General features: G+C 41.3%; 1 protein-coding gene across 2 annotated transcripts in view; it reads left to right on the forward strand.

Annotated features, from left to right (window-relative positions):
- Positions 1–11,461: 11,461 nt before the first annotated feature.
- NPSR1 (neuropeptide S receptor 1) overlaps positions 11,462–14,286 on the forward strand; it is a 152,580-nt gene continuing 149,755 nt past the window's right edge. For both annotated transcript variants that reach the window (XM_005889111.2, XM_014483724.2), the window contains exon 1: positions 11,462–11,605. In XM_005889111.2, the coding sequence (XP_005889173.1) occupies positions 11,462–11,605 (144 nt within the window). The remainder of the gene's footprint in view (positions 11,606–14,286) is intronic.

The raw sequence follows: 14,286 nt of genomic DNA on the forward strand, positions 1-14,286 counted from the left end.
GGGAGGTGGGTCATAGAGGATCCTGCTGTGATGTATGTCGGAGAGTGTTTTGCCTATGTTCTCCTCTAGGAGTTTTATAGTTTCTGGTCTTAACGTTTAGATCTTTAATCCATTTTATATCCCTTTTTTCAGCTATCAAAACTGAGCTTAACTGGAAACAAAAGATGAGATGATAGTATAAAAGACAGAATCATATTCAAAAAGTCTGGTAGTGCTAAAGAAACAATTCAAGAAGTTCGTTAATAATGCCATCATTATAATAATTACAAGTGGTGTTCAAACAAATAAAGAAAAGAATACAGACTCAAAACTAGTTTACTCCTGATCAAAATGGGATTGAAGAAATCACAATGCAGAGGAAAAGGAGAAAGAGGTGAATGTGACCAGAAGTAGATATGGATGACACAAACTGAGAACCAAAGAAAGCGCAATAGTGTTCTGGGGACTTCAGGAGAGAATAGACATTAAAACCTTAAAGAGGGACTTCCCTGGTGGTCCAGTGGTTGAGAAGCAACCTTGCAATGCAGGGAACATGGGTTCAATCCCTGGTCAGGGAACCAAGATCCCACGTACCGGCAGATCCACTGAGCCCGTGCACTGCAACTCCCGAAGCCTGTGTACCACAACTAGAGAGTCCGTTCTCCACAACGAACGATCCCACATGATACAGCAAAGACCCTGCGTGCCACAGCTAAGACCCAATGCAGCCAAATAAATAATTTTGTTTTAAATTAAAGATATTAGTTAAAATTTTCTTTTAGTTGAAGACAGTTCTAAATATAAATTAAACTACCATTAACAAGAATAACAACACACTAGCTACTGCACTGAACCCTTCACAAACAGCAACTTGTTTGACCATTACAGCAACCCTAGGAAGCACAGACTATAATTATGTGCACTTTACAGAGGGTCCTTAGAGCAAAATGATATAGTCCAACATAAGTACATGTCATAAATTTTTCTATAACAATAATACAACAATAAACAGTACAGGTAAAAACCTACAAGAAATGCAGATGGCATTTACAGAATTTCGTTTACAATAGAAAACATAACCAAACTTTTCTGGGTCTTTGAAAAACCATTAGACAAAAATCAAAAGGTAAGGAAATAGAGGTTCTAAAGAATAAAATAAAACTAATATGGGTGTCCTGACAGATATGCATACAAAAGTTTTCGTGTGTGTAATTGTCTTGTAAATAGAATTCCATGGATTATTTTTCAAAATTGATCATATGAAAATTTTTAAACATTTCAAAATGTAGATTTTTGGCTTTTTAAAACAAAATTCAAAAAATAAAAATAGGAATTTACATTGGACTGAACAAAGATAGCAACATTTAGAAGTCACTCAAGTAACTTTTTGCTATAAGAAGACATCAAAGCATCTATTACATAGATTGTAGGAAATAATAAAAATAAGACTAGGACATATCAGAATCTACATGACCTAGCTAAAAGCATAATCAGAGGAAAATTCATTGCCTTAAGCATGAATGAATGAAAATAAATGTTCATTATTTAATCCAAGGGTTCAGATTTAAAAAACAGCAAAATGGAGACAGAATAAGGAATAAAAAAAAATCAGCAATTATACTTCAAGAAAATATTTTGAGAAATTTATCAGACAAGTACTCAAAGACTTGTGTTCAGTGTACAATTTCTGAAAGTTCGAACAACTTAAACTCTCAGTTATTGTTAAGATGACTGAATAGATCATGGGAACATAACATTTGCATTACAGAGAGACACTAAAAATAACCATCATATTTATTGATTTAAAAGCCTACAATGTGTAAAGTTAAAAAGTAGAACGCAAAGCCAAGTATATGGCAGGATCTCACCTGGGGACTGAGGAATACATTAGCAGTTAATACAACTTGCATTTTTGCGTGTTCAGGTATTTATTTAAAGTAGACAAGTTTTACTATTTCATATTTCTCCCAGTGTCCTCTTTAAAGAAGAACATTGCATTCCATTTCTTTTTTTTTTTTGCATTCCATTTCTTTATGAGAGTGTATGTCTTAAACACTGTAACATGAGTAACTTCTTTGCCTATTACAGCAAGCAATTACCAGATGTAATACTCTGCATTTATCTTTTGTCCAGGATCCCAGGGATTTATCTCCGCCTTCAAAGCAATTTTCTCTCAGAGGACACTATTATTTCATACTAATGATTCAGCGCCCTCACAACCACATCAGAATACAATGGAAAAATTGAGGGACTAGGAAAAGTTAACCAACACGGAGTCAGTGATTGTTTCTAATTCTTTTTTACTACTTAAAAAGATCTCCTTTACCCAAATCTCTCTGTACTTTACTAGGGAACTTGTACACACTGTAAAGTAATATTCTGAGAATTAAATATGACAAAGGTAAGCCCTCAGCACAGTGATTAGGTGGAATTTCCTATTTCTTCCCCCCAAATCCTTTCCTACTCTTAGCACATAATTAAAACTCCTCTAACCAACACGTATTTACATAGATTCTACAATAGGCACTTAAAGATTAAAAGTTCCAGCGCAACAGCTGTAATGTATCTAACTTAGATCATGTATGCAACATCATGGCTACCGCCAGTATCAGCTATCAGCTCTTCCCTTTGAGAGAAAAGTCACAGATGATGGAGTGTCTATTAGCACTGTAACCATGAGAAATTTGGCCTCTGCAGGCAGTAGAGCATTTTGGCTTCAGAGAATCAAAATCCCACCAAGAGGAAGCTAATTTCCTTTGTCTTAAACCCACCCTTATTCAACCAGTCTCCACACTGGTAAGAAAAAAAAAAAAAAGTTATTTGCTTCATCCAAAGTAATTAAAAACAGCAAAACCCAAATTTAAACCTCAAAACTATGATCATAGCTTCCTTGGATGTCAAAATAATTCATTCTCTTTACTATTCATTTGGAGATGAAGCACACACTGCCTGTGTCATTTCCTGCTTTGATGTTATTTCACACTCCTTCTGTGATGTAACCTGGAGGGTCATATCTGTTCTCTCCAACAGAACCATGAACTTTCCCACATCATCTGAATTATGTATCCCTCATATAACAATTGCTTAAACATATTTATGACCAATAACAAATTCAATTCAGTACAACATGCATTTTTGAGCAGTTTGGAGCTGTCAAAGAACAATTTGGGACTTTGGTAAGAAGTGGTTTTACTTGAAAGGATTGTGGCAAGATGGGGAAAGGACCACTCGCAAATAAGAGAGTGTCCCCCTGCCCCCAGGAGATCTGCAGGTGTGTCTAGGGTTAGACAAAAAGGAGTTATTAGTCTGGAAAGAAGCGAGCATGAATAAGGGGGATGGACAGATGGGCACAATTTGATAAGAGGACCATCATCCTATTCCAGTGAAAAGCTGTTAAGGAGGGGTTGTAAGCCAACTTGGGCTGAGGGCCACCCAAGTTTAGCCTGCGAGAAGGACAGATTCTTAACAAAGTTTGTTTTCATCAGCATTTTATTCCAGTTGACCAGTGGGGACTAAACAGCTTAGCTAACCATTTAGGAGACAAAGAAAGAGAACTGGAGTGTCTGTGTCTCGCCTTGGTGTAGAAGTCAAGGAGGCATCTGTGAATATAATCTCAGTCACATGGGGAATGATGGTTACTTGCAATAAGCCATTTCGGGACCACAGTGAAATGAAGATCACAGGGTTCAGATGAAGGTCAGTGTTGTCAGAAGACACAAAAAGAAAAGGGGCAGCGACTGCCCTTTAGGAACTTGAACACTAAGTGGAGAGCCCCCCAAAACTTACACATGTAAAAAATAATAGTCATGATTAAGAACGTGAAGGAACAATGGAAGGCAATTAACATTAAGGGATAAACATTTTCCCATTGAATTCTGCAACACCCTCATGATGCAGGTGCTATTGTCATCCCAGTTAGCAGACAAGGAAAGAGAGCCTTGCCGGTGTGCATGGACAAAGAAAGCAGAAGAGCCAACTTAGGATCCAGATGGTGCTGACAACCCAGGTCACAGTTAATACACGAAAATGCCAAGATTTCAAATAACAAATGAGTGCTGGGAATTTCAGGAGATACGTTGGAGGCCCAGAACTCTCCCTCTCATTTACATATGACTAATTAGAAACCTTGGGCTTTCAGACTGCAATGAGGCAGAATGGCAATTCCTATTGAGTTGGACCCTAATAATCATTAAAAATACATGTATAAGAAACAAGTTTAAATATTTTGCCCGTAATTTTTATTACAAAGCCTATGAACTCTTTCCATCTAGCATTTCAGGAAAACAATATATGTGTTCAAGGATAAATACTGTACCCAAGGCTCCCATAAATAAATGTATGAAACAGGAAGCTGGGGGGGATTTGTGGAACGCCGAGCATCTCTCTTCCAAACCTCTCCATTATTCTATTTGCTGAAATTGAAATTCTTGTCCTAGGGTAGAGCTTTTCATCCTGAGAAGGTTAAGACTTAAGTGCTGCTACAAGAAAACTCCAAGGGGTATGTATCTGATATGAGACTGATTTTGAGCAAAGCGGATTATAGTAGAGATGAAGAAGGGAGCCAGTAACGGGGGAAAGGTAATCTTCATCTAGAAGGGGAAGAGGCTGAGAACAGGGAGTAAAGAACACAGAAAGGCTTCAGGGAAAAAAAAAAAGAAAATCTTGTCTCTTCATAATGATCAAAATATGTCAATACTATTTCAAAATAAAACTCATGTATTCCTTTTCTTCAGTCCTTGTAAAATCCCATTACTTTTAGCTCAAGGGCATCTGCCTGTCAAGCCTAAAGAGATTGCGTGACACCAGTCACTGCTTCGGAGGAAAAGGGTTACTGCAGGGGAAGTCATTTGTGAGCCAGTGGCAGAGGACTTTATGGGAACCAAGTTAGAGCCCAGCTGTCCTTTTACTGACATCTAGTAATAGTTCATAGTCAACAGTGGTGGACATGTACCCCTAGACTGCCCATTCAGTGTCATGCTTATTGGTGCCCTGGGATTTGGGAAAACTCTCTGGTGACTCAGATGGTAAAGAATCCACCTGCAATGCAGGAGACCTGGGTTCGATCCCTGGGTTGGGAAGATCTTCTGGAGAAGTGAATGGAATACACACTCCAGTATTCTTGCCTGGAGAATCCTGTGGACAGCAGAGCCTGCCATGTTACAGTCCATGGGGTCACAAAGAGTCAGACCCGACTGAACCACTTTCAGTGACCAGGCCCAATTTCAAACCACTCTGGCAAGGGAGACCAGCTGGGAACAGAGTCAGCCTGATTTCATGTGGTCCCTGACATTGGTTACCAAGGTCATTTTTGTTTCAGCTGATATTTTTAGGTTCTCCATCAGGGCAAGAACACTGCCCGTATCTCAAGGGCTACCAGAGATTGAAGAGTAACCAAGACAGTGAGGGACAAGGGGCAGTCTCACTGCCTGCCTGGGCCACATAAAGTGCCTTCCTCCAAACTAAATGTTTGACTGATAAATTGGGAAGGGGTAGGGAAGTCTGAGGAGAGGATAACAGGGCATGTACCTGGGACAAAAGTGGACAAAAAATAAAAGATGAAACTCCCCAGCTCTCCAGACACCACCTTTTCCCCAAAGTCCCATAGCCTAAATGTGGCCCAAAAGCAGGAAGAGTAAAAAGTGTGCCCCAGAAGCACCTGGTAAAGCAGTTCCTGGTAAAGCAGTTTCTCCCTGTCTCCAACCAAGCCTTGGTGATATCTTAGTGACATGCCCTAGTCCAGGATCTGTTACATTCTTAGATATGAGAACTAACCTGAGAGACCCACTACCCTGAGAAAGGCAGAATGAATTACTGAACCACACCAAAGACAGAGAAAATCTAAGGGACAGACAACTGAGAGTGTTAGAAACTATACTCTCCCCCTGACCTGAAACATCTTCTTTCAGATTCTTGCTATTGTTGTTCACTTGCCAAGTCACGTCCAACTCTTTTCCACTCCATGGACTGCAGCAAACCAGGCTTTGCTATCCCTCACCATATCCCAGAGTTTGCCCAAGTTCATGTCCACTGAATCAGTGATGCCATCCAACCATCTCATCTTCTGTCACCCTCTTCTTCTTCTGCCTTCAATCTTTTCCAGCATCAGGGTCTTTTCCAATGAGTTGGCTCTTTGCATCAGGAACATATCTCTTTCAGGCTCTAGTTGGATATTTTTTAAGAAAGGTAATACTTAGTTCTAGAAATGTGAAACAAATTATTTATCTGAGGGTCTCCAAAATGGAAGTTAACCATGACTTCTGGTGTTGAAAAAGTATAAAATCGGTGGTCCAAAGATAAAGAAAATTCCCCTCCCTCCTGTGCTCCTCTGAGATGACAGGTGTTCAGTGGCTCAAACTAGATCTTGAGAAAGCAGAGCCCAGAAATGAGATCAGGCTCACTATGGGTTCTATGAGCCCCAGGAACAGCCCGCAGGGCTAAAGACCAAACAAGCCAGACAACCAGCACAGCACCCCCAGAATGAACTCTGTGGGCAGGCACCAAAAATCACAGAAATGCTACCCAGGTGGCTTGCTGTCCTCCTAGGACAGGGTTTCACATTCCTGGAAGCACATTAGACTCACTTGGGGAGACTTTAAATATCCTAATGCCCAGGTGACACCCTAGAAAATCTAATCAGAAACTTTGGGGAGGCTACCCAAGCATTAAGAGTTTCTAAAGCACTCCCAGTTATTCCAATGTGCAGCCGGGACTGAGAACTCTGCCCTGCGAAGCAGTGAGCATGTAAAATACAGGGGCTCCCAGTTTCTGCAGGGAACATAGAGTTTTGAGGCTTACTTCATTGTAATCTGTCAGCACACCATTAACTACGTCTTGTGTTAGGGAGGTGGCATGATGGGGAAGGATGGGCTGTCTCTAGTGATACATTTAGTTGAGACCAGTGCTTTCAAACGGAGAAGGCAATGGCAACCCACTCCAGTACTCTTGCCTGGAAAATCCCACGGACCGAGGAGCCTGGTAGGCTATAGTCCATGGGGTCGCTAAGAGTCGGACACGACTGAGCGACTTCACTTTCACTTTTCACTTTCATGCATTGGAGAAGGAAATGGCAACCCACTCCAGTGTTCTTGCCTGGAGAATCCCAGGGACGGTAGAGCCTGGTGGGCTGCTGTCTATGGGGTCGCACAGAGTCCGACACGACTGAAGTGACTTAGGAGCAGCAGCAGTGCTCTCAAAACAGAGTTCCTGTGAGCATACCTGTCGCACTCTGCCATGAGCCAGCCCCCAGAACTACTGGATATTCAACGCAAAGATTCTCTACTGCACCATCACAATATGCTGGGTTTGTGGGTATTGTTATTAATGAATTATTAATAATAAAGTCAAAGTACTGACAGTTCCCAGTGATTTACATTTTTTTGTTAAATTAGAAAAGTTTCAAGATCATCCTTGTAACAGTACCACACTCACATGGAACCACTTGCATTCTGATGGGTTCATTCATTCAGCAAAACTATTTAATGCCTATTATACGTGTGCCAAGCATTGTGCTAGACCCTAAAGACACAGCAGTCAATACAATAGCTATGGTACCCTCCCTCGTGGAGCTTATCATCAGAGAACAGAGATATTTAAACAAAATATTCCATTTTAAGAATATATCCTACTTTGTTTACCCATTCTTTCATTGATGGACACCTGGAATCTTTGTGGGTTTTGGCTATTATTATGTGAGTAGTTTCCAATTAGGGTCAATTTCAAACAGAGTTGTTCTATTCATCTTTACTTGTTTTGATTAAGCATTCATTTGTGTCAGGTATTTTCCTAAGTGAGGAAACTATTGGGTCAGAGAATATGTTGAACTTTAGATAACACTGCCAAGAATTTATTGAAAATGTTTGTATCAATTTAAATCACTTCAGTAGTGTATGATGGTTCTTCATCCTGCAAATCCTTACAAACACACGTTCCCATCTTTATCATTTAAGCCTTTCTAACAGGTATCACAACTGGAGAAGGAAATGGCAACCCACTCCAGTGTTCTTGCCTTGAGAATCCCAGGGACGGAGGAGCGTGGTGGGCTGCCGTCTATGGGGTCGCACAGAGTCAGACACAACTGAAGCGACTTAGCAGCAGCAGCAGCAGGTATCACATGGTTTTACTCTAAGTTCTATAATTCATTAATTCTCTTCTTATTTTTGTGAAATCTGTAGGAATGAACGGAGAAGGAAATGGCAACCCACTCCAGTATTCTTGCCTAGAGAATCCCGTGGACAGAGGAGCCTGGTGGGCTGCTGTCCATAGGGTCGCACAGAGTCGGACGCGACTGAGGCGACTTAGCATGCATGCATGCATTGGAGAAGGAAATGGCAACTCACTCCAGTATTCTTGCCTGGAGAATCTCAGGGACAGAGGAGCCTGGTGGGCTGCTGTCTATGGGGTCGCACAGAGTGGGACACGACTGAAGCGACTTAGCAGCAGCAGCAGTAGGAATGAATTCAAGTGAAGAGCCAGAGGCCTTGTCTAATACTGGGGTTGCTCCAAAGAAAACAGAAACAATGAGAGATATATCGAGGGAGAAACTGATTTACTCTAGGGAATTGGCTCCTGTGATCATAAAGGCCTTGTAGTCCTACGACCGGTAGTCAGCTAGCCAGGGGAGCTAATTCGTGTTTTCAGTCTAAAAGCTTGCAGCCTTGAGACCCATGAAGAGCTAAGGCTTCTGTTCAAATCTAAAGCCTTGAAAGAAACCAATGCCCCAGCTCAAAGCAGTCTGGTGGGAGGAGTTCCCTCTTGTTCCAGACAGGATCGGCATTGTTGTTCTATTCAGATTTTCAATAGATTGAATGAAAGCCACCAACATCAGGTAGGGCATCTGCTTTACTCAGTCTAATGAGTCAAAAGTTAATGTTATCCCAAAACATCCTCACAGACACACTGAGAATGTTTCACCAAATATCTGGGCACCAACCTCCCCAGTTGACATATAAAATTAACCATCACACCATGCTAGTTTGCCATCTTATCTGCAACCATTCCTTTCAAATGTTGTGCAGTATTCTATTGTAAAACACGTACACGTGTATGTATATGTATATTATATATATGCACACACATATATTGTCATGGTGGTGGTGGTTTAGTCACCATGTTTTTTCCAACTCTTGCAACCCCATGGACTGCAGTCTGCCAGGCTCCTCTGTCCATGGAATTTCTCAATAAGAATACTGGAGTAGGTTGCCATTTCCTTCTCCAGGGAATCTTCCCAACCCAGGGGTTGAACCTGTGTGTCGAACCCATATCTCCTGCATTGCAGGTGGATTCTTTACTGCTGAGCCATCAGGGAAGCTCATATGTAGTCATACTTCATATAAATTTAAAAATATTTTGTTTAGCTTTATGTTTGTATATTTCATCTATAATTTTACATTTGCTATAGATTACTCATTCTTATTGATATAAAGTATTTCATTATATGATTACATAGAAATTTATTTATCCAGTCTACTGTTGATAGGCATGTGGGTAATTTCTGGTTTGGAGCTCCTCATTGATTTTGTCACTGTAAATATTTAGGTTACTTCTAATTTGTTTCTAAGGAGTATTGCATAGGCGTCTCTTGCATGTTTCCTTGTACACAGACATAAATATTCTCTTGGGTAGCCACAGGTCAAAAACTAATCCAGCTGGACCATGAGTGGAGAGAAAACAGCACAAACAGAAGTTTTCTCTCCACCTGCTCATGGCATCTACCATTTTCTCTCTCTTTATCCTCACCACACTATGACTAAACTGGCTTCTGTTCTTTCCTAGAAGTTTCTCATGGATATTGCTTTATAAATTCTCATTGAAGTAAAACAGACCTATGAAAAGATGCATGCATTTTATGTGTGGAGTGCACTGGATTTCCCTAAATTAAATACATGCAAGTAACCCAGATAAAGAGATGGAAAATTATAGACTGCTGAATCTTGGCTTTACTGGATACTGCCAAATAGCTCTTCAAGGTGAGCATATCTGCTAATTCTCACACCGCTTCTTCTCATCATTGTCAATACTTGGGGTAGCCGGACCCTAGTTTTGCTATGCCAACAAATAAAAATTCTGCCTTGTTTTAAGTTGCTTTTGTTTCACCAGTGGTTGAGCACTTTGTTCACGTTTATGTGCCAGTTAGAACACTCTTCGTTCATTTTACTATTTGGTTGTCGTCTTGTTTTGACCTTTTCCCTAAGAGTCTACAGCTCACCCTGGGGCTTCCTTCGTGGCTCAGCTGGTATTTTCTGACAGCTTCCTCTTATTTGTTGTCCCTTCAGCATAGACAGTATCTTCTCATCTCTAGCATACTGCACTCCTCTTAGGCTGGATGGATTACGCTACAACTGTCCCAGGAAATATTATGGGGGCTATAGTCTTTTAAGACATTGCTTGCAAGTTTGGCTCACTGAGCATCTTCAGTGTAAGTTATCAGGTATCACGCTTTGTTGCAATACAAGCAGCTTAGTACTGTTGTTTTATACCTGGCCTGCTCTCCTTACTCCTTTAGCTTCATATCTCAACAGGCTCCTGAGATTTGATGCAAATTATAGTATGTTACAGTAAAAGCACCACTGTCTAGGAATTTCTGAAGAACTGAGTTATCATCTCATTTCCATCACCAGCTGTGGGATCTTGGGCAAGTCGTTTCACCACCAAGCAGCAGCCTCTTCTAGTGTCAAATGAGAATATAAAGATATGTTCCCTGCCTACCTCTCAGAGTTGTTTTGGACATCAAATAAAAGAACATCAAGGAGATAAGAGTATCTACCAAACACCAGTCCCAGTCACATCATGAGAGGTGGTGGTTGACTGACAGGCACAGACCCCAGGCTTTTCTGAAGCACTGCCCTCTGAAAACCTAGAGTAGAATCAGGGGTGTGAGATTCAAACGTGCTCTTTGCTCACACTTACTGAAATAACATGCAGGCTACTAAGTAAATGCTTGAGTGAGGATCATAAGTCAGAAGGTACCCTCAGTTGAAAAAAAATGCATCATTATGATTTGATTTCAGAAAGGCAAACATGACCTGAATTAATCAAGTGGCTATGGAATCCAAATTCCTGTCTTGTTGAAGCTGGAGCAGATGTGGGAGGCAGGGGGGTCTGTTCCAGAAGTGAGGAGAAGTGCAGCTGAGCACGAAGGACTGCCTGGGGAGCCATGTGGATTGCTGTGAGGGGCTCCTGCCAGCTTTTCAGGGCAAGCCCCCCCCTCACCTCTGGGCAGGTACATGGGGTGTTGAGGCTGCGCCGGCTACTGGATCATAACTGCCGAGGAGTAAGCAGCACGTGGCTTGAGCAGGCAGGCAGAGCTCTTTAGTGAGGTGGGTTCCGGGAGGGCTCTGAGCCTGTGCTCAGCTGAGCTCCAGAAGAAGCTCAGGGAGGCAGAGGAGGGCAGAGCCGCAGCTGCTGCCTGGCTCTCAAGAAGAGGGTGGGACTCTCTCCATCAGCTGCAGGCTCAAGGACGGCGGGAATCCACTCCACCTGAGCCATGCCAGCCAACCTCACAGAGGGCAGCGCCAAGTCCAATGGGACTGGGCAGGCACTGAATTCTCCTGTCCTTTGTACTGAAACAGTGACTTTCACTGCAGAGGTGGAAGGAGAGGAATGGGGCTCCTTCTACTACTCCTTCAAGGTAAGTTTCCTGCCTTCCACTCTGAACACTGATTTTAAATAATAAGACAAAGTAGAATTTTAAGTTCAAAGATCACAGCCAATATCATTCAGAGTGTAGCTTATTTTATTTACTAAAAAGAGTTTAAAAAAAAACCGATGAGCTATAAAAGTAAGTTTTTCATATTGTGCTAGGATATATTTCGTCATTTCTTAAGAATATTTGTTTTGTTTTTTTTTTTCCCTGCTGCTGCTACAAATGTAAGAGTCATGAGTAACATTTGTAAGTGGATGACTTTTTAATTTTCCCCTTTCCTTAGGTGAAAGTGCTTTTAGTTAATCCTATAGTAGTGCTTGAAATGTCTGTTCCTCGTAAGGGTTATTGTTGTGAGTTTTTTGTTAGGAGCATCAGAGGTTTGTAAAGCCCGCATCGCCCAGGACGCTACCTGTTGCAATGAGGGACATAGCGCTGAGTAAGGAAAGAAGGACCACACTTTCTGTGTTGATCCTTTGCAGTGAACATCGGAGGGAAATAAGGTCCTTAACTGTAGTCGGTGATGTTACGGTTCACAAGTTCCCTCCTAAAAGAAATGAGGAAATCAGAGTTTAGTAAGTTTCACTTTCAAAGTATCCAAGGGCCACATTGAGGAAGAGGCCATTGTTAGGCTGATACTGTTTCCTCTTCCACAAGATTGTGGTCAGGAATAAACCGGGCATCCAGAAAATAGTTTCCTGCTTCTTGCATGGGAATGCAGGGATGTCAGGTTATTTCACAGGCTGCCTGATGGTGCATTCAGCTGTTACACTAATTCCCAGGACTCAAACTGGTTTTTCATACTTCAAGAAAAATTCTAGCAGTTTTTTTTTTTTTTTAATTCTCTGGGTGTTCTTGAAATGATTTGGTTTTTACTGACGAGGTAGAATTTGCTATAATATCTACCTTGGAGCTTTGCTTCTTTTTCAACACTCAGAATAAAACTTTCAGCCAGGAGCTGCGCTGGAAGCCAGCCTCACTGGTGCTTGAGAGCCCTAGAGAAAATGTAGCAAAGCAGAGTGGAACAAGTCACTTAGGTGGATTGCATGGGACCCATCCCTAGGCACCACTTCCTAATGCATTCATGCACACACACAGCCCAGCTGCCCAGATCTACAACAGAAAATAGAAACTGAAATTGGAGTGGGGTGCCATTTACCATTGACTGAATAATCCCCTCTGAAATCAGCCTTCAGATCCAGAGATTCTGTCTTGGAGAGGCAGGCTTTCTGCACCCAGGAAGCCTACTGCTCCTCTCAGAGATGCTGCCTCTGCAGCCTTTTTGATATTTATAGAACATGACAGCAAACAGAATGAAGAGAGACTGGCCACTGCAGAAAGGATAATAATCAGCAATAAGACAGTTGTTCTGAGAGTCAGGCAATAATCAGCTGAAATCTCATTTGCCAATTTTTTTTTTTTTAATACAGCTCCGAAGGGGAAGTTTTGAGTGTTTGGACAAACAAACCCCTACTCACTCTCTTCTAGTGTTTGAACTCTGTCCTAGCAACATCATCTCTAGGCACTATGGAAAATCACATCATTTTCATCTCATTTCTATTAATAAGTTTGCCCTCCAGCAGTTGAACCACTAGACAAGGAGAGAAACAGAAAGAAAGAAAATATGTCTGATCAGGAACTTAGAATGTTCTGTTTCATTTTTTTAAAAATACAATCATTCATTAAAGCAGTGATTTTTAGTTACACAACAATCAGTAGTAGTGTTGGTGAGAACTAGCTTAAGTGTCTTAAGCTAGTGTGTAACTTTTTCCACCATCCCCTTTGAGCACAAGCAGTTTTGATGCAAACTCTTATTTCTTGTGATCCTTTTATCCCACACGTGTCTCAAGAAGAAAGTCAGAACTGTGTTTGTAGATTTCCTCCCAACCATGTCCTTTTAATCTCCATCACCTTTTCCAAAAGCAGTAGAAATGTCATCAAAAATGAAGTGGTAACAGCAGTAAAAGTAGAAGAAATAATAGCAATAGCAAAAGCCATACATTGCATTGGCTGTGAGCTTTCTTGGTGACATGAATCTTTCTGAAAGACTTTTGTGAAGTGTCTCATTTGATATGGTGTACCTTTCATTTCGAATGCCTTTCATCTTCATCTGAGTTTATCTAAGTTCAACCTGGTCTTTAAGGCTCCTCTTGGGTTGCTTCCTCCCTGAAGCCCCCCAAACCCATCCCTCCTCCGAGTTCCGGTAGTGTCTGGAGTATACCTCCTCTCTTTGCCACTTAATCTAACTCTGTGCTCAACTATGTCAATAATGTGTCAGGTCAATGTGCAACAGTCATTAAGCTCCTCAAGTGAAAGTAATGACTAATGTTTGTTTCATGTTTTCTCCAAAACCCTGCACCATGCATGTCCTACTCAATAAACATTTACTGCATAAATGAACTGTGGTTCTGTGTTCTGTTTCTGTCTGCCACCTACATGTTGTCAGACTGGGCATCAGAAAGTTTGCTTTCTCAGTGACAGAGGTGAGGGTCTTATTCACTGCTACTCCACAGGTCAGCCCCTGCCCTGCCAGGTCTTTATCAAATGTATTCACTGAGGTCCTCCTCTCTAGGCACATTTAGTTCATCCTTATTCCATTTCTAAGCCAATGTGATGAAGGTAAGTAATAGTTTCCTGTGGGTGGAATATAAAAGTAAGTGTATCATCAT

This window comes from Bos mutus, chromosome 4, assembly GCF_027580195.1.
Source record: "Bos mutus isolate GX-2022 chromosome 4, NWIPB_WYAK_1.1, whole genome shotgun sequence".
NCBI classification, from domain to species: Eukaryota; Metazoa; Chordata; class Mammalia; order Artiodactyla; family Bovidae; genus Bos; species Bos mutus.